The sequence below is a fragment of the Rutilus rutilus genome (genome assembly GCF_951802725.1).
Source record: "Rutilus rutilus genome assembly, chromosome: 16".
Lineage (NCBI taxonomy): Eukaryota > Metazoa > Chordata > Actinopteri > Cypriniformes > Leuciscidae > Rutilus > Rutilus rutilus.
In genome coordinates, this window is record NC_140224.1 from 37,302,146 (window position 1) to 37,327,145 (window position 25,000).

At 37.6% G+C, this 25,000-nt stretch overlaps 2 protein-coding genes across 4 annotated transcripts in view; both read left to right on the top strand.

Annotated features, from left to right (window-relative positions):
* rgs7b (regulator of G protein signaling 7b) overlaps positions 1-10,188 on the top strand; it is a gene marked incomplete at its 3' end in the record, with an annotated part of 48,059 nt that extends 37,871 nt beyond the window's left edge. The window contains exons 15-18 of one of the 3 annotated variants that reach the window (XM_084433756.1): positions 2,251-2,437; positions 4,205-4,294; positions 7,975-8,009; positions 9,624-10,188. In XM_084433756.1, the coding sequence (XP_084289882.1) occupies positions 2,251-2,437; positions 4,205-4,294; positions 7,975-7,995 (298 nt within the window). Of the gene's footprint in view, positions 1-2,250; positions 2,438-4,204; positions 4,331-7,974; positions 8,010-9,623 lie in introns of those variants that run through there. The other 2 variants (XM_084433757.1, XM_084433755.1) reach the window with 2 other exon arrangements.
* A 14,091-nt stretch (positions 10,189-24,279) lies between these two features.
* Positions 24,280-25,000, top strand: part of grem2b (gremlin 2, DAN family BMP antagonist b) — a 7,964-nt gene continuing 7,243 nt past the window's right edge. Inside the window, exon 1 of the mRNA XM_084433769.1 lies at positions 24,280-24,410. The gene's annotated coding sequence lies outside the window, so the exon portion shown is untranslated. The remainder of the gene's footprint in view (positions 24,411-25,000) is intronic.

Sequence of the window (25,000 nt, forward strand, 5' to 3'; positions counted from 1 at the left end):
AAAATGCAGGCTGATATACAGCAGTGTTTTTAATGTTGATCATTATGCGAGCAAGAATGCAATGTTTCCCGACTATCCACACGATTTCAAATGTGACATTGATTTTATACAACAGTAAAAAAAAAAAAAAGGGTAACATTAAGTGATGTACTAAATTTTAAACAGGCTTATTGCTCTATTTTGCAACAAACTCTGTGGCTTTGACAAAGACAATGAGTTACCGCCACCTACTGGCGATTTTAATATCATATTTTTATTAATATTAAACGTTTTTTAGCATTGAATATTTATTGAACATTGTTTTATTTAAAGCATTATTTATTTTTAAAAGTATTATAAAGGTGAAAAATGAAATGGAAAAATCGATTAAATGGGGCAAATATTGTCCCTTAATGGAAAGATGTGACTGCAGTCGTGGAAGAGAGGGGGTACGGCACTCTAAAAAATTGGAGAACTAAGGAAAAGGGATATGTAGAATTGCACAAGTGCTACTGCTAAAGAGTGCAATGTCAATACAGCCTGTTAGCTTAATTTTTATTTCTCATAAGCTTAATCGAATTGGCCTAGAGAGAATAATTATGACATTTTCTGTCTAAAGACTACATATAAAATAGTTACCAAAATTAAAGTAACTGCAGTTTGACTAAAAGTAATGACTAAAAGTTGACAAAAAATGCAAACACATTTCGTCAACTAAAACTATGAAAGGCAGAATGACTCAAATGTGACTAAGACCAATAAGCATTTTCGTCTGAAGATGAAGAGTAAGACTAAATCAAAAATGGCTGCCAAAATTAACATTGGCCTACACACGTGCACGCTACAACGCTGCTGCGTATGTATTAAATATGACTGATAATTTAAATAAAATGTTTTATTTAATTCAAATAGTCTACTTGTACATAATTATTTTTTAGGGTTTAAAATGTATACAGATTTTACATTTTCCCCTCATACTTCTGTCGGAATTGGTACGAAGTTGGCATTGAATTTCATTTGAAATGGTATTAAAAAGGTCTTAAAAAGCCTTGAATTTAAGTTGGAGGATCCTGGGGGTACCCTGTAGTAAGTACATGTGGTTAATTAATATTACTCAGTACTTAAATATATAATTACACTGTAACAATGGCAGCTTTATACAGGGTTCCCGCGGATCCTTAAAGTCTTTAATTAGATTTTTTTAAATTGAAGGCCATAAAAAGTCTTAAATTTTACATGTGAGTTATATTTTAGACACAATATTGTTTGTTTGTTTCGCCGACAAAAATGTCGAAATAAAATCGTACCAGAATCGGGTCTCCATGCAACAGACAGCGATGACTTTTTTATTTTACGGACTGAATCCGCATTTTGAACGAATCAGTGTAATTAATGATCGAATCCCATCACTTGCTGCTTTCCCGAATGGATCAGCCGTTTGAACGAATCGGCTGAATGAACGACTCCCTCAACTCGCTTATTACGACAGTGACTTGCTGCCACCTACTGGCGGCTCTAGTTTCATGTGTAAAGTACCCTTTAATTAAAAAGTTCAAATTAGAAATCATTTCATATTTAAAGATTGAATTTAAAAAAATCTCAATTATAAATGCTGTGTATAAATATATTAATGCCACTTTCTGGTGCCACCTCTGCATTGCAAAGATGGATTTAGTTGATAATGCTTTCATTTGACTGGTAACAGCCCCCTACTGTTATTATTCTGATAGAATTTAATTTGAATGTTAGAATTTGACATAAAAGGTGATTCATACATCTAATACGCTAGAAAAAATGCTCTTATAAAGGTAAAAATGCCCCTGGAAATCAATTTAAGGTGGCAAATATTGCCCCTTAATAGAAATGTTCATTTCTGTCACTGCTGTGAACTGACCACCGCCTAGAATATGAATAATATGAATATCTTCATGAGTCAGCTGTCAACAACAGGCCTAAACCAGCACAAAAACACACTATTATCAACAAAACTTTGAACTTTCAATATTATAGCACACCCCTAATTTACATTATTAATTTTAATTTCTTCAGGTCTTAAAAAGCCTTAAATTTGACTTTAAAAAGTGTGCAGCATCCCAGCAAGCAACGTGGCATTTAAAAGACGTCTAATAGCCATCAAACACGGCTCAGATGTCTAGGCTAAAACAAGGCAAAATTATTAGACGTCTTTTAAGCGCACAGTTGCTCGCTGCGGTGTTTGCTGGGAACCCTGTGTCCAGTGTGTAGGTTCTGAAGGGCATCTTGTGTGCGCAGGTTTTGGCTGTCGGTCCAGGAGCTGAAGAAGCGTCCCATCCGTGAGGTTCCCAGCAGAGTTCAGGAGATCTGGGAAGAGTTCCTCGCTCCGGGAGCTCCCAGTGCCATCAACGTCGACTCCAAGAGCTACGACAAAACCACGCAGAACGTCAAAGATCCCGGCCGATACGCTTTCGAAGACGCTCAGGTCTGTGTTTGAGCTGGAAATCCTTCATCTGGTGTGCGCTTGTGAATCTCTCCTCATGCTTTATCATCACCAGATACTCCGTTCAATTCACATTTATTTGTATAGTGTTTTTCACAATCGTTTCAAAGCAGCTTTACAGAAAATGCATGAGTCCACTTTGCAATTTAGAGTGATCTGTTATCAGAGGTGACTGTCTAAGTTTTGTATTTCAGAAATGTACATGTATAAAAACACAGTTAGCTAAAAATGACGAGCTAAAGAGACAATGAGCTCGTTGAAGTAATGAATACTTGTTTGTTAACAAATGATTATGACATTTAGAAAATGTAGCATTGTTGATTCAGAGGGTTCAATATTGGGTTCAATCTTTTTATCAACTAGTTTTCTTTCAGTTAGGACAGGTTTCGTGTTTCTCTCTGGAACTGACTGATCCTAGGCCTCGTTGAAGTGGACCGATGCACCTCAGTTCTTGAGTTCACTCAAGCTAATCCACCAGCACATGCATGAGCTCAGATCTATTATCAATCCAAAAAGAAACACAAAACCTGTGCGAATTAAAAGTTGATAAAAAGATTCAATCCAATATTTGCAGATTACACACCAAACCGAGAGATTTATAAGCAGTTTTTTGTAGGCAGGTCATTTTTGACTCGGAAAAGCCCCAAAAAATGGAGAAGTTGTTGTGAGCAAAGTCAGTAAGTTTTAGTACATGCGATCGCATTAACCAGCAGTTTTGGGGAAAAGAAAATCCTCTCCGGGTCAAAATGACCATTTATACATCTGTGTGTAGGATCTAAAAGTGTACGAGCGCCTAAAGGCCAAAGTGCGCAACATTCCCTCTATAACCCCAGTCAGCGGAAGATTGTGTTCACATGCGTCTCAGCCCCGAAATAACCACATATGAGCTTACAACGCCTCATTTTACTATATCCTCATCTGCATATCATCTGCATATCATCTGCATATTCATCCACGTGATGTCATGTTTAACAGTACAAGACATTAGGAGAATATGAGATGTGGATGTGCGTCACATTACATTGCTAAGATCCTTGCCTTGCTTTTGAATAAATAAATCAAATAATATAAAATACATTTCAGAGAAAGTTTTTCTCAATCTTTTCCACCGGCCAAATAGTGTTTTTAACTGCTTTATATATTTAATGGACACAGACGGCCTTATTGTGCATTATTGATCATTATCTGCGTGTAGATATTTCCTCAGAGCGTGAGTTGTGCTGTTATCATGCGCTGAGCAGACGTTCACACACACGCCTCAGGAAACCTGTTCAGCAGCAGCGCATACACTACTAATAGTGCTATTTATTAGAATATAATAAATGTTGTAACTTCTCGGTAATGATTTGATGTAATTTAAGAGCTTAACTCCATTAATGAGGATGTTTTACATTTAGATTAAATATGCCAGAGTTTAAATCATTCTATGTATTTAAACTGTTATTGTGAACATCCCTGTGTTTATGATTAAGACTCATCATGAATATTAAAGTGGTTTTCCTTCATCAGTCGCTCAGATCATCATCGGTGTCGCCAAAACGTTTGTACGCATCAGAGTTACTAACAGGTGTACACACACATTCTCCCATCAAGTGTGTTTTAATTAGATCACAACGTTTGCATGGGCAGTGGCGTACGCACGCTTATAAACGAGACCCAGAACACTAGTTCATCATTATCCCTTCATCATCTTCATCATCATCATCATCATCATCATGTGACTGAAAGCTCTTGTATTTGTTCCATCAGGAGCACATTTATAAGCTCATGAAGAGCGACTCCTACAGTCGGTTCATCAGATCGAGTGCCTATCAGGAGATGCTTCAGGCCAAGAAGAAGGTAAAGCCCTTGAAGCGCCTGGAGACTGCGATCTGAGCTCGCTCACACACACTCACACACACTCACACACACTCACACACACTCTGAGCGCTTCCCTCGCTCACACACACTCACACACACTCTGAGCGCTTCCCTCGCTCACACACACTCACACACACTCTGAGCGCTTCCCTCGCTCACACACACTCACACACACTCACACACACTCTGAGCGCTTCCCTCGCTCACACACACTCACACACACTCTGAGCGCTTCCCTCGCTCACACACACTCACACACACTCTGAGCGCTTCCCTCGCTCACACACACTCACACACACTCTGAGCGCTTCCCCTCGCTGACACACACTCACACACACTCTGAGCGCTTCCCTCGCTCACACACACTCACACACACTCTGAGCGCTTCCCCTCGCTGACACACACTCACACACACTCTGAGCGCTTCCCTCGCTCACACACACTCACACACTCTGAGCGCTTCCCTCGCTCACACACACTCAAACACACTCACACACACTCTGAGCGCTTCCCTTGCTCACACACACTCACACACACTCTGAGCGCTTCCCTCGCTCACACACACTCACACACACTCTGAGCGCTTCCCCTCGCTGACACACACTCACACACACTCTGAGCGCTTCCCTCGCTCACACACACTCACACACACTCTGAGCGCTTCCCTTGCTCACACACACTCACACACACTCTGAGCGCTTCCCTTGCTCACACACACTCACACACACTCTGAGCGCTTCCCTCGCTCACACACACTCACACACACTCTGAGCGCTTCCCCTCGCTGACACACACTCACACACACTCTGAGCGCTTCCCCTCGCTGACACACACTCACACACACTCTGAGCGCTTCCCTCGCTCACACACACTCACACACTCTGAGCGCTTCCCCTCGCTGACACACACTCACACACACTCTGAGCGCTTCCCTCGCTCACACACACTCACACACTCTGAGCGCTTCCCTCGCTCACACACACTCAAACACACTCACACACACTCTGAGCGCTTCCCTCGCTCACACACACTCACACACACTCTGAGCGCTTCCCTCGCTCACACACACTCACACACACTCTGAGCGCTTCCCCTCGCTGACACACACTCACACACACTCTGAGCGCTTCCCTCGCTCACACACACTCACACACTCTGAGCGCTTCCCCTCGCTGACACACACTCACACACACTCTGAGCGCTTCCCTCGCTCACACACACTCACACACTCTGAGCGCTTCCCTCGCTCACACACACTCAAACACACTCACACACACTCTGAGCGCTTCCCTCGCTCACACACACTCACACACACTGCATGATCTGCTTGACATCATCAACACCTCCAGGAAAACTAGCAGAGATGTTCGTGTGAGTGTGAGTGTGAGTTCTGTCTGGCACAAATTATTACCACAGCTTCTCAGAGACTGACATGCCAGTAATAAATATAATATAATATAATATAATATATATATCTGGGCAACGATTAATCGTGTCCAAAATAAAAGTTTGTTTACATAATATATGTGTATAATTATTTTGTATATATAAACACACATATGCATGAATATATTTAAGATATATTTGCATGTATATACTGTATATAAATATTTATACATAATTTATATTATATATAAATATAAATATTTTATATATAAATAAATAAAAATTCTTAAATATATACATGCATATGTGTATTTATATATACAAAATAATTACACACAGCACACACACATATATTATGTAAACAAACTTTTATTTTGGATGTGATTAATCGTTGCCCAGCGCTAATATATATATGTATATAAAATATATCACTTTTCATTTGAAAAGCCTCTTCTTTCTCTAAAGTTTGACTTTGGAAATACTTTTACAGCTTTTGTATGTGTAAAGGACACTTTACAGTAAGGGTTCAGTAGCGGGATGTTACTGTAAGGTGTGTATCAGTGCCATGTCATGATGTCATCATTCTGCTTAAGTTGCTCGTTTGTTTCTCTTGTTTTTTTGCTGTATGTCTTTGAGTTATTTCTATTAAAACTCCTTGTTTTCCGGCACATCTCCGGTTCTGCTGTTCTTTCTTGCGTGTGTGTGTGTGTGTGTGTCTTTTGTCTTGCATGTGTTCTTCTTTTCTGTTTGTTTTGTGTTGAAGTGATGAAACAGGAAGTGCTGAGGCTGGGTTCTGGTAAGTGTGTCGTTTTGTGCAGACGCTCAGGATCAGGATCTTTCTGCTCGTTAGCAGTTATACACTACCAGTTTGGAATAATTATGATTTTTTGAAGTTTTCTGAAGATTTGTGAAGGATCATGTGACACTGAAGACTGGAGTAATGATGCTGAACATTCAGCTTTGATCACAGGAATAAATGACACTTGACTATATATTCACATAGAGAACAGATGATTTACATTATAATAATATTTCACTATTTCTACTGTATTTTTGATCAAATAAACGCAGCTTTGGTGAGCAGAAGAGACTCTTTCAGAAACATTAATAAATCTTAATCATTCCAAAGTATTCCAAAAATATTTTTGATCCAAAATATATAAGAACATCTTTGCAAGTTATATGAACATGATGTGCAGATTTCATGCAAAGATGAATCCTTTGGGATTGACAACATAAAAACAAGATCATTTTTTCAGGCTGATCCGAACAAAATGAGCAACTTTCTTCAATATCTTCTATATGTTTGTACTAATGCTTCACCAACATTTGTGGAAGTTATGAAGAATTTCTAAAAGTAATTCTCCAGTCCTGTTAGAAAAACTAGACCAACCAAGCTTTATTCCCACATCATCCCTGAGAAACAAACATCCCAAAGGATTTCCCTCAAGCTTAAAGGAACACTCCACCGTTTTTTGAAATAGGGCTTATTCACCTTCTTTCCTACATTTAGATAGGTGGGCAAATGCATTTTTGTCTCAGTGCATGCATTGTTTTAGTTTGACAGGGTCGGCACTAGCTTAGCTTAGCATAATGAATGAAATCCTTTGTTGCCAGCTAGCATGTCCTGAGTAAAAGTGATATATATATAAAAAAAAACCCCACCTAATTACTTCTTGTGGCCTGCGTATTCACAACAAGTACAAATAGCGATGCAGATTAACACTAGGCGATTTCCTAGGCAGATATTGACTTATATATTAAGGACTATATTAGGGGGAAGCACAGGCGAAGCACGGCTACTTGGGCGTGATATCTCTGCGCCCAAGTAGCAGTGCTTCGCCTGTGCTTCCCCCTAATATAGTCCCAAGTCAATATCTGCATAGGAAATCACCTAGTGTTAATCTGCATCGCTATTTGTACTTGTTGTGAATACGCAGGCCACAAGAAGTAATTAGGTGGGTTTTTTTTAATATATATATCACTTTTACTCAGGACATGCTAGCTGGCAACAAAGGATTCCATTGATTATGCTAAGCTAAGCTAGCGCCGACCCTGTCAAACTAAAACAATGCATGCACTGAGACAAAAATGCATTTGCCCACCTATCTAAATGTAGGAAAGAAGGTGAATAAGCCCTATTTCAAAAAACGGTGGAGTGTTCCTTTAATAGATCTATTCTCATATGCAGTTATTATTGTCTGATAGGTTTATTTTAGCAGTTTTTACGACTAATGTCCAATTTCTTGAACTCTTTCTCTTTTCCTTCACAGAAAAGCAAGAATCTTTTCTAGGATCTGAATCCCAGGTGAGCCTTTAGATTTGCATTCTTGAAATGACCACTATGTGGATATTCAATAAAATCATGATGTTAGTTGTATAATATCTTAATATCTTCATGCCTTATAGTCTCATTAGAGCTGCACGATCATATAGTTGTATTTCGAGACGATGTAAACAGTAAAGCAGTCGAGATGTGCTGGTGAAGCTTCCAAACCTTGTGATTCGAGCGCGGATCACATGACTTCAGTCAACGAGTCTTCATCACATCAGAACTGTTCTGAAGTGCTAGCGGAGATCTCTGAACCCTGGAAACGTGTTTTAAAAGGTTTTATTTGATAGAAATATTTAGTTAAAGGGGTCATGACATGGATTGTTTTGATTATTTTTATTAATTTTTTATGTTCCTTGAGGTTCACTTATAATGTATATCATTTTTTTTTTTACATTTTTACAAATACATGCAGAAACCGATTATTTAAAACCATCATTCTGAGCCTCAGTCTGAAATGATCCGTTTTTAATGCACGGCTCGTTTAAGGCGTGTCAGTAAACGCCCACTGTTGTGATTGGCTAACGGCCACTCGCCATTGCATGCGAGTGTTTTAAAAAACATTATTCATAATTATCATTTACAGATAAAGCATAATGAAATCAATTACTGCTTCATTTACTCTCCATTACTCTGTCTCAGTCGAACGCTCCGAACACACATATAATCCTGCAACATCATCCGGGACGCCGTTAAAATAAACCAACCTATGGTATCAGTGGGTGTGGCCTATGGTGCCGGTGGGCGGGGCCTATGGTTTGATGTGGTACAACTATTGGTCGATGTCTTGCTCTGGAGGCGGGCGTATGCAGATGTATTTGCTCATGTGACGTCACAGATCCAGCCAATCAAGATCAGCTGTTTTTGGAGCTTCATTTATTGTGAGGATGTTTTAAGCTCTGAAACTTTCAGGATATTTTAATGGTACAATTATGTCAAAAGATATGTTGTGACCCCTTTAAATAGTCTCTTACTGGCCTAATTAACCAAACTCTCCACAAAACAAGCCCTGCAATTTAATAAAATAACATGTATTATACTGATACTTCATATTTAATGGTATTTGATGATTTGTTGATTGCATTTAATAGATGCATCACTTGCTAAAGGTGTTTTTGTGCATGTTTGTGTGAGTTTTCACGGTTCTGACCAGCGTTTCCAGCACAAAGTGAATCTTTTTGTGGTAACACTTTATTTTAATGTGTCCTTGTTACACACGTTACATGTATTTACTATGGTAATAACTGTAAATTAGGCATAATTACATGCAATTAACTCTCAACCAAATCCTGATCCTACCCAAACCCTATAGTAAGTACATGTAGTTAATTATTATTACTCAGTACTTAAATCTATAATTACACTGTAACAGGGGCACATTAAAATAAAGTGTAACCCACGAGTTTAGTACTGAATGTAAAGTTGGACTTAAGTGTTAATATATCGCTGTATAATAGTTCACCAGAGCTGGAGCAGAGGAACTGAGTTATTTCAGTGAAAGCTGTTGTTCTCAGCGGTTGTGTTTGTGTAGTGTCGACTGGAGAACCTGTTGGTGTGTGTGTGACGTGTGTTCATGTGTGTTTCTCTCAGCCGTCCAGAACCAGGCGCTGTATAATCACTGACTTCTGCTGGGAATCATGATCTCATCTGTACATTCCTGTATCTACGGCTCGTCATCACGAACACGGAGCGTCACGCCGGCTTCGTTTCGTTCCCTCCATCACGACTCCTCCGAGGACTCCAGTTCTCCGTCTCTGGACCCGAGAGTCCCTGAACCCGAGAGTCCCTGGACACGTTCTGTCTCTGAACCCGTTCTGTCTCTGAACCCGTTCTGTCTCTGAACCCGTTCTGTCTCTGAACCCGAGAGTCCCCGAACCCGAGAGTCCCTGAACCCGAGAGTCCCTGAACCCGAGAGTCCCTGAACCCGAGAGTCCCTGGACACGTTCTGTCTCTGAACCCGTTCTGTCTCTGAACCCGAGAGTCCCCGAACCCGAGAGTCCCTGAACCCGAGAGTCCCTGAACCCGAGAGTCCCTGGACACGTTCTGTCTCTGAACCCGTTCTGTCTCTGAACCCGAGAGTCCCCGAACCCGAGAGTCCCCAGAACCCGAGAGTCCCCAGAACCCGAGAGTCCCCAGAACCCGAGAGTCCCCGAACCCGAGAGTCCCCGAACCCGAGAGTCCCCGAACCCGAGAGTCCCCGAACCCGAGAGTCCCCGAACCCGAGAGTCCCCGAACCCGAGAGTCCCCGAACCCGAGAGTCCCCGAACCCGAGAGTCCCCGAACCCGAGAGTCCCCGGACGCGTTCTGTCTCTGAACCCGTTCTGTCTCTGAACCCGAGAGTCCCCAGACCCGAGAGTCCCCAGACCCGAGAGTCCCCGAACCCGAGAGTCCCCGAACCCGAGAGTCCCTGAACCCGAGAATCCCTGGACGCGTTCTGTCTCTGAACCCGTTCTGTCCCCGGACCCGAGAGTCCCCAGACCCGAGAGTCCCCAGACCCGAGAGTCCCCAGACCCGAGAGTCCCCGAACCCGAGAGTCCCTGAACCCGAGAATCCCTGGACGCGTTCTGTCTCTGAACCCGTTCTGTCCCCGGACCCGAGAGTCCCCAGACCCGAGAGTCCCCGAACCCGAGAGTCCCTGGACGCGTTCTGTCTCTGAACCCGAGAGTCCCCGAACCCGAGAGTCCCTGAACCCGAGAGTCCCTGAACCCGAGAGTCCCTGAACCCGAGAGTCCCTGAACCCGAGAGTCCCTGAACCCGAGAGTCCCTGAACCCGAGAGTCCCTGAACGCGTTCTGTCTCTGAACCCGAGAGTCTCTAAACCCGAGAGTCCCTGAACCCGAGAGTCCCCGAACCTGAGAGTCCCTGAACCTGAGAGTCCCCGAACCCGAGAGTCCCCGAACCCGAGAGTCCCTGAATGCGTTCTGTCTCTGAACCCGAGAGTCCCTGAACCCGAGAGTCCCCGAACCTGAGAGTCCCTGAACCTGAGAGTCCCCGAACCCGAGAGTCCCCGAACCCGAGAGTCCCCGAACCCGAGAGTCCCCGAACCCGAGAGTCCCCGAACCTGAGAGTCCCTGAACCCGAGAGTCCCTGAACGCGTTCTGTCTCTGAACCCGAGAGTCCCTGGACCCGAACTGTCTCTGAACCCGAGAGTCCCTGAACCCGAGAGTCCCTGAACGCGTTCTGTCTCTGAACCCGAGAGTCTCTGGACCCGAACTGTCTCTGTATGAAAACACATTTATACGTTTTGTCCTCTGGATGAGTGCTTTCGTGTCAGCTGACGATTATTCGATTTTTTTTTTTTTTATATTACATGTTCACTTGTTTTGTAGACGTGTGCACAGATCCTGGATCAGGTCTTATGATGAGAAACACATCTGTCCAATCACTGCGTTTGTTGAATGATGACGCATCATTATAGAAGCATTAGTTTCATGTGTAATTGAACAGAAGAAAGACTCGCGAGTGTGAACGTCACATGCTTTTGATTTTCCCGAGTCCTTCATAGACGACCATGTTTGAAGGTCTCGTTTTAAAGCTGTCCTTACATTGGCTATAAAGAAAACGATTAATACACAGAAATTCTTACATTAAGCCCATTTAATGTGATTGATAACCGGCTGATATGAAAGCGCTCTGTCATTTGAGTTTTATTTCTTCAGTTTGGCTTTGAGGAACATTACTGCGATCCAAAGATTCTCCGCGGAGAGAGAGAACTGTCCCGCTCCTCCGGTCTTGCTTGTTGCATTTACAATATAGATTCTATGACTCTGTACATAATTCCAATATTAAATAAATAAATAGACGAGATGAAACACGTCTCAGTGCAATCATTATTAAAACTGTTAAATTTATGTCATTCATTCTTTATTTTTTTTCTGCCATAAAAGCTGTTATTTATTTTGATAAAAAAAAACATTATTTGATTTAAATATATTTTCTAATTTTTTTTTTAAATATATATTTTTTAAAGATTGTCATCTCAAAACACTTTGATCAGACCATATAGGTCTGTTAAATGACGATCTTTAGCAGATATTTAAATCTGATTATGATCACCAAATTGCTTTCATTGTGTCACTTGTTATTAGCTATTTTTTTTATGTTTTTTTTTATTGCAGAACTTATGCACACATGATCAGGGAAATGAAGCGTGGTTGTATCTTTTTCAATTAACAATAACAACAACAAAAAACTAAATATATAAACTTTTTTTTGTTATTTATAAGTGGGATGAAAGTTAAAATCATGTTCTGAGTTACAGAAACTGCTCGATGTCTGGAGATATGGATGAGCGCACTGTGAAGATGAAAGCTGACACACACACACACACACACACACACACACACTAGTGATGGGAAGTTCGGATCATTTTACTGACTCTCTTGTTCGATCTCGTTCATCAAAATGAACGAATCTTTTTTCGAATCATTTCGTTCATTTAGGGGCTTTCAATGTTATACTTTTAACTGGCAAATTCCCCGAACACATCCACCTACGCAGTCTTTATCATGTTCTGAATTAAGAAATCATTATGATGCAGTCAAAAATAATTTACAGGGAACATAAATAATTACTTTACCTTCCGAGTCTTTCGTTCATTTGTCACGTGACAGACGCAGTGAACGAATCGTTCATGAACGACTCATCACTAACACACACACAGGCAGGCACATGCAAGATGGCTGCCAGGAGTTTTCTCTGAGAACCTGGCCTCTTAGAATCTAACAAAAATCTACTGAATCCTTTCTGGTATTCTCAAATTTAGTGGTTAATTGACTCAAGTTGCATTTTATTTAAATTGCGTCTCAATATTGGGGACAATATTTCCACTATCCGCTGAGCTTGTGCTGTAGCCCAGGTTGATGGGCTTTTGGGCCTACTAGGCCTACTAGGACCTTGACAAACAGATCTGTCACCATCAACATTTGCAACTTTCATCAACTTCCGGTACATCCTGGTAAGACACATTATGCCTCCTAAAAATGCTAAAACATCTCCTTGTGAGGAGGATGCTGTTGTTACAATGAGTGTACTCTCCCAGTTAATGGAGCAGCAGAGAGGGATCTATAAAGATATGTTATTGCAGCAGCAAGATAACTTCAAATGTTTCATTCAGCTGATCATGGATGGAACTAACAAAAGATTGGATGGTGTTATCAGAGATGTACAGGAGCTGAAGACCAGCTTGGAATTTACCCAAAGTTTGAAGAGGAGAAGATGGGATGCACTGAGATTGAGGCAAAGATAAGGGCATTTGAGACAAACATCACTACTTCCAAGCAGGAATTGGATGCAACGTTCAACAAGCTTGACTACATTGAAAACCAGAGCAGGAGAACAAATATTTTAATCGATGGCATTGCTGACGAGAAAGGAGAGAATTGGTGTGAATCAGCGAAAAAGGTGCGAGAAATGCTTTCAAAACACTTGTGCTTCGATGGAATAAACATGGACATTGAGCGTGCCCAGAGACTTGGTCAGTTTCAGGAGAGGGGAAGGCCAAGGAAAATTGTTGTCAAACTTCTTCGCATTAAAGACAGAGAGCTGATTCTTTCTTCTGCCAAGAAATTAAAGAGCACTAGGATCTACATTAACGAAGATTTCTCTGAAGCTGTGCAACTGAGGAGGAAAGAGTTGTGGCCGAAGGTGAAAGCTGCCAGAGAGAGAGGTGATAAAGCCAGTTTGAAGTATGATAAACTGATCATCACCCCAAGGGCTGGACAAAGTCAGTTATAGGCCTAATGAGCTTTAAAGCTCAAATTGATATATGTTTGTGTACATGCATGTGTGTCTGTGTGCAGGACTTATATGTATGTAGTCTATTTGATGATGATAAAATAACTTAGGGTACAAGATATTCAACTAGATTATAATATAGGACTTATTTACCTTCAACTAAGATGACCAGTATAAATACCTGAAGGTTTAATCCTTGCACATATTAATATATGTAGTCTAAGGAACAAAATTCAAGACCTGTCTTTATTTTTGCAATTGAACAAAATAGACATACTTATGATTTCTGAAACTCATCTGGATCACTTCATAGACACATCAGATGTTGATATAGGGGGGTTTTCAATTTATAGAAATGATGGAAACAGGTTTGGAGGTGGTGTGGCCATTTATATACGGGACCATTTCCCTGTTAAACTGAGACGTGACTTAATGGTTGATGATGTTGAAGTGTTATGGTTACAGGTACAACTTCCACATTTAAAACCGATTATTCTTGGCTGTTGTTATAGGCCACCTAGTGCCAGGATAGAGTATGTAAATGGTTTATGTAATATGCTAGACAAGGTGACTGAGGAAAACAGAGAGCTATACTGGCTGGGTGATCTAAATATTGATTGGCTATCTGATATTTGTCCTCTGAAGAATAAGCTTAAAGCTATGACAGACACCTGTGGTTTATCTCTAGTAACAATACAGGATCTTTAACATCAAAATGTATTGATCATATTTACACTAATAATCCTGATATGTGCTCTCAACACCCGTGTCTGTAACAGTTGGCTTTAGTGATCACGACTGTACTGCTGTCTCCAGGAGAACGAAGCTACCTAGAGCCTGTCCTAAAATCATTATGAAAAGATCTTATAGGGTATTTAATGAGGAGAGTTTTCTAAATGAATTGGATAATATTAAATGGAATTTGATAAGTGACATTGATGATGTGGATGCATCCCTTAATTTATTTATGGATTGTTTTATGAGAGTTGTTGACAATCATGCCCCATTAAAGAAATGTACAGTTAAAGCCAAAAGTGCTCCTTGGGTTGATACTGAGTTAAGGAGCTTAACCCTTGTGCATTGTTCATATTCACTACCCTTTCGTTATGCTGAAAACAGCCACTACTTTGAACTGCTGTAAAAATGTATCAGATAAAAAAAAAAATCAATTTTTTTTGCATAAATCTATTAATCAACCTCAGTCCTGCTCAAAACTACTAAATGTTGAAAAAAAATTCAGGATTTTAACTCTTTAATTGCCAAATTCGTAAATGATGTCACTGATTTGGGGAAAAAAACACACAAAATGACTGATTTTCAATATAAAATGTGATTGTGGACTGGATTTTTTTTAACCTTTTATCACAGTCTTGGACATGTCAAAGATTAGAAACAACATTGGTTTTGATGCATTGTTAGTTTTTGTGCAGCATCAGATTTGAACTTTTTCTCCCTCATTTACTGTTCGTGGCTGTTTTTTTATGACACACTTTATTATGCTATTATACTCCATATAAACTCCATATAACTCCATGTAAAAGCCAGAGACTAAGCTTTTTTTTTGGACAGGCCTATCTAAAGGGTTAATGGTGCCATCTGGTTATCAACAGTAAAAATGACTAATTTTACCTCTTCCCAACAAGGAAAACCACCAACAATCAAAAATGCATGATTATATGGTGTCATGGCTTTGCAATCAAAAAATGTGGTTATAATGGAAGTCAATGGGGCAAAAACAGCCACGAACAGTAAATGAGGGAGAAAAAGTTCAAATCTGATGCTGCACAAAAACTAACAATGCATCAAAACCAATGTTGTTTCTAATCTTTGACATGTCCAAGACTGTGATAAAAGGTAAAAAAAAAATCCAGTCCACAATCACATTTTATATTGAAAATCAGTCATTTTGTGTGTTTTTTTCCCCAAATCAGTGACATCATTTACGAATTTGGCAATTAAAGAGTTAAAATCCTGATTTTTTTTTTTCAACATTTAGTAGTTTTGAGCAGGACTGAGGTTGATTAATAGATTTATGCAAAAAATAAATTGAAAAAAATATTTATCTGATACATTTTTACAGCAGTTCAAAGTAGTGGCTGTTTTCAGCCACGAACATAACGAAAGGGTAGTGAATTTGCCCACAGTGTACTGTTGAGTTTTTGAAAAATTTCAAAGCATTTTCCCAAAATATGTGTCAAAATAAGATTTGTCACCAAAAATCATTCCATTTGCTGAAACACAGAGTAAGTTATGGCCAAATTAAGACTCAAAAATACCCCATAGTGGATGAAAACATCCCCAACAGCACATAAGGGTTAATGGCTCAAAGGGAAGAGGCTAAAAAGGTTGCGGTTCTTTCTGACTCTCGAGGACAGAACATGTTATTGTACTTTAAGGAATCATGTGACCAAGGTGAACAGAGTGAAAAAGAAAAAATATTTTCAGAAGAGAATTGACGATAGTGGTATAGATAGTGAGAGAATGTGGAATGTACTCAATGAAATCATGGGGGAAAAATCTACTTGTACTTCTTTTGTAGAATTGAATGGAGTTTATTTGACGAAGCCAATACAGATTGCAAATTATTATTTTGTTAATAAGGTTTCTAACTTTAGAGAGACAATGAAATACACTGTTGATTCCAACTCCAATGAGCTGATAGAAAGGTGTATTATGAAAGATAAACGGTGTAGTTTTGAATTTCATCAGGTTAATGTTGTGCAGGTGGAAATGTTGCTGAGATCTTTGACTGGTGGTGGGTCTGCTGGTACAGACAACTTGGACAGTCGGCTGTTGAAATGATCAGCTGGACATATTTCTAAACCAATCTGTCACATTTTCAGCAGATGTCTGATTAGTGGTGTGTGTCCAAAGCTTTGGAAGGAGGGTACGATAATTCCTTTACCCAAAGACACAAAATCAACTTTCTGTGGTCCAAATAGTAGGCCTATTAGCATTTTGCCTATTCTAAGTAAATTATTGGAAAAGATTGTATTTGAGCAAGTGCAAGATTACTTTTCTAACAATGGTTTGACTACGATGTTTCAGCATGCTTATAGGTCTGGTCATTCCACCTGCACTGCAATGACACAAATGTCGGATAGCTGGCTAACATGAATGCTGGTGGGTACACTACTACTAGACTTCAGTGCTGCCTTCGATCTGATCAACCATGACATTTTGATTTCCAAACTTATTAGTTATGGTTTTACTTCTTCAGCAATCAAGTGGTTTAAGAGCTATTTGTCAGAGAGGTCGCAAAGAGTTTATTTTAATGGTGCGTTATCTTGTAGCAAGTCCCTGGATTGTGGTGTTCCTCAAGGAAGTTGCCTCGGACCTTTGTTATTTTCAATTTTTACAAATGATATGCCGTATATGGGTCAATGACGTGACGCCTACATTTTCTGTCCGATTGCATTTTTTCAGGCAAAAATGGGTTTAAATGCCTAAAAAGATACTGCATATTTGTAGTACCTCTCCCATGTATTTAACTTTTTTTAACTTTAACTTTTCAAAAACCTTTACTTATTTTTTTTATTTTTTATTTTTTAAAGTGTCAAAACATCATGTGGTGCGACCGTCCGGCCATAACTTCTGTTTTGAAAACAATCAAAACATCTTTGAAATTACTCTGAATTTATTCAAATTTATATTCTGCACTATTTCCAAAATGTTTTGTAATCCTTTAAAAAAATTCAAAGCATTTGCATTTATATTTCCATCATAATATACAAACAAACTTTGTCCGATGATGTCCATTTTATGAAATATCATGTGGTGCGACCATCAAGGAACTACCATTTTGAGACTTATATGTTGAAAACTATTCAAACACAGGACGTTACATCATAAACCAATTTACCAAGGACCCATGGAAGCAGCAAGCAGGTTTGTAATTCTCTAAAATTGGAAAAAAAATAAACCTTTGTAATGGTTGGTATGTAGTTGCCAAATTTGGATGTCATGTGGTATGACCTCAAAAAAAAAGTAATATTAAAGTTATTTCTACAAATATATATTTTTATTATAAATTTCATAGTGACCTTTTTTGGCAAGCTAGCCTGTTTTGTTTAGGTGGCCAATTCTGTGCCTGTAAATTATGACTGAATTTGAAAATATCATGTGGTGCGACCAAATATCATGTGGTGCGACCACTGCAGACTGTTTTCAATGATAGATATATGTCCTATATTGGCAGTTTTATGCTTTTATATTCAATTGACGGTTTATATAAAACAAAGTACTTTACTTTAGTATCATTTGGAATAGATTTTTATGCAATTTGGGATTTTTTTAAATATATTTCAGACAGTTTGTGTTTACTCTTTGTACAATATGAGAAAAATGCAAAAAAATAAATAAATAAATTAGAGCATGTAATTTCAGTTTAGTAATACTGCATTTATTTGTAGTGTATTTATTATTACCTATTTATTTATTTAAAACTATTTTAATCTATTTTACCAGATGCCACTGCCAAGCGAAAAAATTCTAACCCTGCAGCAAGAGCAGAGTACCCTGATAGGAGAAGAGTGGAATATTATTACAGTTTAAAATATCTGTTTTCTATGTGAATATACAGTAAAGTGTAATTTATATCCTGTGATCAAAGCTGAATTTTCAGCATCATTACTCCAGTCTTCAGTGTCACATGATCCTTCACAAATCATTCTAATATGTAACCCTAGACCACAAAACCACTCAATGGGTCAAGGTCATATGGGTCAATTTTTTTAAATTGAGATTTATACATCATATGAAAGCTGAATAAATAAGATTTCTATTGATGTATGATTTGTTAAGATAGAACAATATTTGGCCGATACAACTGAAAATCTGGAATCTGAGGGTGCTACAAAATCAAAACATTGAGAAAATCACCTTTAAAGTTGTCCATTTATGTTTGCGATATTGCTATATTCACTCACAAAAATAAATGTTTATAAATTTATGGTAGGACATTTACAAAATATAAAACATCTTTATTTAATATCCTAATGATTTTTGGAATAAAAGAAAAATCGATAATTTTGACCCATACAGTGTATTGTTGGCTATTGCCACAAATACCCTGTGTGACTTGTGACTGGTTTTGTGATCCAGGGTCACTAATGATTTGCTGCTCAAGAAACATTTCTGATTATTATCAATGTTCATATTTTTGTGGAAACTGTGATATATTTTATATGTCAGGATTATTTGATGAATAGAAAGTTCAAAAGAACAGCATTTATTTGAAATAGAATATTTCGTAACATTATAGCCTGCTCCTGAATGTGACACTGAATATGTCCTTGATTAATAAAAGTATTAATTTCTTTAAAAAAAAACTATTGACCCCAAATGTTACCTGTATACAATACTTTTATGAAATAATTTATATCTATAACATTATTATTTGTTAGAAAGAAATTCTAAGTCAAGTTAAATTAAATGGTGCACTTGTGTTTGTGATGTGAGTTTTATAAAAAAAAGTTTATTAAATGTTTATGTTCAGGAAAATTCTGTGAAATTTGTATAAAATCTGGTTTAAATCTATTTTTTTTTTGTATAAAATGTATTGTTCATTGATCTCTTTGAATAGATTTTTAACTATATAAGGTTTTCGTGTCATTTGGAGCGACCACTTATGTGGTGCGACCAATAAAAGCTATCACTGTATTCAATTAAAATAAAATATCTTATTTTTGTGGCTGAAATATGAATAACTGATTCAGTATGCTTTAGTAAATTATATATTTTCTTTATTTCTATCAGTTTTATGTGATTTACAGGAAAAATAAGTCTGTTAACTAGATTTTGAAGGCAACTTGGAAATTATAGAACAAAAAATTAGACCATTATTTACAAAAACTCAAAAGAAATGCAAACACTTGGTTTCTAAACACTTTAATTACCAAGAACTTGTAAAAAAAAAAATTAAGCATGTTAAGGAAATTAATTAATTTTAAGATAAATCATGGTCGCACCACATGACATTTTTTAAGGCTACGGACAATTCATAGATGAAAAAACACTAAAATCACTTAATTTTTTTTAAATGAATTTAGCTGTACACAACATCCTTAATGTTTGAACAATTGCAACAGGTATTATTTTTTTTTGTATTTTAAAATTGGCCTGTTGAAAATCCTTATACGTCATTGACCCATATACTCAGTAAGGCTACATTGACTATGTTTGCTGATGATTCTACTCTTTATTATGCAGCCTCTACATGTTCAGAGCTTAATCAGGTTCTGTGAGATCAGCAAATTGTATAACTGGATCAAAACAAATAAACTTGTTCTAAATATTTCAAAAACTATGAGTATAATATTTGGTTCTAAGTATAGATTATCTGATAATCCTAAAATTAATATACAAGTAAATGGTCCAAATGTACAGCAAGTAAAAAAGGTGAAGCTTCTTGGACTTTGGCTTGATTGCACGTTGTCATGGTCTGATCACATCAACACAGTTGTTGCTAAAATGTGTAGAGCTGTTGCAGTAATGCGTAAGTGTGCACAGCATGTGTTCTGCTGTATGGTCTCTGCATCAAGCAGTCATTTAAAGAAACTACAAGCGGCTCAAAACAAGGCAGCAAGACTGGTCGTTCTTCGAGAACTAGTGTTGCAGAGATGCATGAACGTCTTGCTTGGCTGAATGGGTGTTTCTGCAACTACGGGCACTTTTGACTATCCTAATTTAAAAAAATAAACCTCTATGAATTTCAATTTTAACCATCACAGTCTGTAATACATATAAAGATTTACACAAAATATAATGTATTTGTTAAGATTTTAATCTGGAACATGTTTATTCTTTATGTTTTTCGGGTCATCTTCTTAAAAAGTGTCCTTACCGCAATGTTACAATAACGTTCATTTTATACATTTTTCTTTAGTAATTTCTATAAAAAATGTAATATATTTAAATAGCTTTTTCAAATTTGATGCAGTTTTGTAAATACTGATATAAAAAAATAGTATACAAAATAGGGAATTTCATGTTTTTTTCTATGCCATGTAAAAATTTTACAGTAACCTTAGATGTCAATTGTTTCCATAAACACAAAAGATAACATAATTAACTTTTTATGACAGATGTTGCCATTTCAATGTGTTAATCATCTCAACTTAAGTGTAAACATTTTTTTTTTTGCAAATGAAAATGTGAAAAAAAATTAAAATAGAGCAGTGCTGCGGTAATGACATCTTGTGTCGGTAAGGACAAAATTAAATTTTTAATGTAAAAAATGGCATGTTTATATATATATACTAATATAAGTACTAATATATACTTAAGTACTAATAATATACTAAATATTTGTAATTTAATATACAGTAAACCTTGAATTTGTCTCTACCGCAACAAAGTCTTTACCACAACACCCAAATTTGCCGCGGTAAAGACATGTTGCGGAAATGACATTTTTGCTAATATTTTAGCTAATTGGCAGCTAGCAAGGCCTACCACATTAGTTTTGACTCTTAACATCTTAATATATGTGAATTCAACAGTAATATACATTTATTTTTAAAATGTAGTTATAAATACACAATTATTAAGCTGAATGGTAAGGACGCACAATAAATACTAGAGCAGAAAAGATGTTGTGTACCTTATTTTTTTGGTATCTTGTGAGTGAGGTAGTGTGGTGGTCCAGTCTGTCAGCAATGTGCTCATGTGATAATTTCTGTTTCCATAGAAACTAGACTTGTTTGTGTTCGATAAAATTTCATAATAAAAGCTTTTTTTCATTGTTGCGGTAAGGACTCAAAAGTGTGGGACAGGCACATTTAGTTAAAAAAATCATAAAAATGATCAGTAAATAATACAAAGAATTTTAAGATGCTGTAAATGAATCTGTATATTAAACAATTCCATTTGAAATAATGTCATATTGTAAAAGAATGAGCTAATTTTAAGTATCTCAACATTGAAACCACGGGTGTGGGACATGAGCAAAAATGGTGTTTGGACCTATAAATGCTTCATAATTTTACATTAAATCATATTATTTATTCATCATTTTTTATGTCAAGGTGTGTATTGACACTACGTTTATATTTATGAAACATCAAATGACAAATTTTAACATAAATCTAAAATTTCACTCCTGGGACTTAAAAGTGCCCGTAGTTGCAGAAACACCCTAATATGTTAGTATACTTTCATAGAATTATTAACACTCGGACTCCTAAATTTCTTTATGATAATATAATTTACTGTTCAGATATGCATTCACATTACACAAGAGGGATTTCTTTACCCCTACCTAAATCTGACTCGATGAAGAGGACCGTGTTTTATAGGTCAACTGTGTTTTGGCACAATCTTCCAGTTGGGGTTCATGACATCAAGGGAAAGACTGGTTTTAAAAAAAGACTAAGACTGTATTTGTTTTCAACATCATAATATGGTCTGGATTGGTTGAGTGAGGTTGTATCATGTGCTATATGTTGTTTTTCATTATTTTATGATTATTTTAATCAGTACTTTTTGTATTGTTACTTTTTCCTGTTCTTTGTGTGTATTTATATATGATATATTTGGGAGTAATTGTGATTGTAATTATTGGGTTTTGTATGTATTGTTTGGACCCCAGGAAGACTAGCTGTCGTCTCGGCGTCAGCTAACGGGGATCCTTTTAAATAAACAAATAAACACACACCTGCAGAGATGAAGCTGATTGAGTTCAGATGAGTGTGTGTGAGTAATGCAGTGTGTGTCCAGCAGAGTGTGTGTGAGTAATGCAGTGTGTGTCCAGCAGGGGTCGCTGTGATAAAGTCAAACACAGATGTTACACGAGAACTCGTCAAATCACTCACTCGATTTTTTTGTACTACGAATGTCAAACACACATTAATCCATTCAATTACACACTGCTGTAAATATGTATAATAACTTTTCTTTGTAGTTTTAACAATAAACATGAAAATTAACGCATGAAATTGGTCTAACTAGTAATAAATAATGATGAAAATCAATAGGCTTATTACTGACTGTCCGTGACAATGAAACAATTCCAAATGTGGCCACTTAATGTATATATATATATATAAATAAATAAATAAAATTAAACATTTTAACTCTGTTCAACTTTTCCAAATGCCACAAAAACAGTTTCTTGTGATCCATAATCTCATGAAAAAATATGAATCCGCCTTCAGATCAGAACAGAAGCCGTTAAAGCAAAATATATAAATCTACATAAATTATAAATATGAATCAATCTTCAAATTAAGAAGCCTAACATCTAAAAAAGTGAATGAATAAAACAATGCAGTAAAACCGAGTAGTTTTGTCTGATCAAACATTCACTAGAAGCTGCAACATCTTCAGCAGTTTGGGGATTTTATAAATTGCATTTCAGTTTTTTATTTAGTATCTATATTTGACATAACAGATATTTACATTCCACAAGACAATAACTGTTCATAAAATGACCCTGTTGATAATGTGTCCGTAATATAATGATAATGAGTTGAGCTCAATGTTTCCCAGCATGCTTTGCACGATCACACAAACACTGATGATGAAACACATGAAGAGGAGAAGCAGGAGCACGACAACCTCTGGACATCAGGAGGCAAATGAGTGTTTTATCATATGATCTGATTTAGGTACACACACACACACACACACACACACACACACACACACACACACACACACACACACACACACACACACACACACACACACACACACACACACACACACACACACACACACACACACACACACACACACACACACACACACACACACACACACACACACACACACACACACACACACACACACACACACACACGGCTTTAACTTTAAAAAAAAGTTGAAAATTGCTTAACTTATTTCAAAAGTTCTACAAGATTCAGCTCATTATCAGTCAGTTTAATGCAGCCGAATTTAAGTTGAAATGACCCAAACAAACAGATGTACAGATCCTGCATGATGTCAGAACAAGTTCACTAAAGTAGTGAAAACAGCTGAAATCTGAAAGTATGAAGAGAGGGAGAGACTGAAGAGAGAGAGAGAGAGAGTGTGTGTGTGTGTGTGTGTGTGTGAGAGAGAGAAAACTCTTGTCTGAATGTTGGTACAAATGTACAAAGGTGTTTTTTCCCCCTTTTTTTCTTGTTTATATAAATGTATTCATGCATTTGTTCACGGATTGATTTATTGACTTTGATTATTTGTTCATTGCCTATGTGATGGCCAATGCTTTGGCAATACTGTACAAGTCATGCCAATAAAGCTCATTTGAATTTAAAAAAAAAAAAAAATTGAGAGAGCGTGTGTGTGTGTGAGTGAGACTCTCTCACACACTCTCTCTCTCACTGAGTGTGTAAGAGAGAGAGAGATAGAGAGAGCGAGCGAGCGAGCGTGTGTGTGTGTGTGTGTGAGAGAGAGAGAGAGAGATAGAGAGAGCGAGCGAGCGAGCGTGTGTGTGTGTGAGAGAGAGAGAGAGAGAGAGAGAGAGAGAGAGAGAGAGAGAGAGAGCGAGAGAGAGAGAGAGAGAGAGAGAGAGAGAGAGATTTATAGAGTCACCTCGAGAATTCCGCATCAGAGTCTCGGAGAATCAGACAGAATCACAGACTCCTGAGGAACCTCCATCTTCATCTCCATGGGCTTCACCATCATCATCATCATCGAGGTGAGTGTGTGTGTGTGTGTGTGTGTGTGTGTGTGTGTGTGTGTGTCGGGGAAAGAGGATTTGCAGAGCCTGTGATTTTTGGTTTTGATCAAGAGTGAGTCACACCTTCATCGCCACGCAGTTATTATTTGTTATGGTTTTATGAATCATAATCATACTCGCGATTAGAGATATTTGACCTGTCTGAGGTTATTAGCAGCATCAGTAATCAGATGATTGACAGGTTAACAGAAGTGACTCACTGACGAACTCTAAAGTTCAGCTGGACGTTCGTCTTACGGTTTTTTAAATGTAACAACTCGTTTCAGAACATTCAAATGTAACGTTCTCATAATGTGTGAAAAATGATACTATAAATGTTCCTTTAATGTTCGAATAACCAAGAAAAAACTAATAAAATAACGTTTTGAACATAAAAAAAATTTAAATAAAACATTTTCATAAGCAAAACGTTCTTATATTATATTCTTGCTGGGATACATCAGTAAAGTCGCATCAGCTTAATCTCTACAGGCTTCATACACTTCAGATCAAAGCAGATTCAAAACAATCAATCAAATATGTTTTAGTGCAAAAGTGTTTTAGTGTAA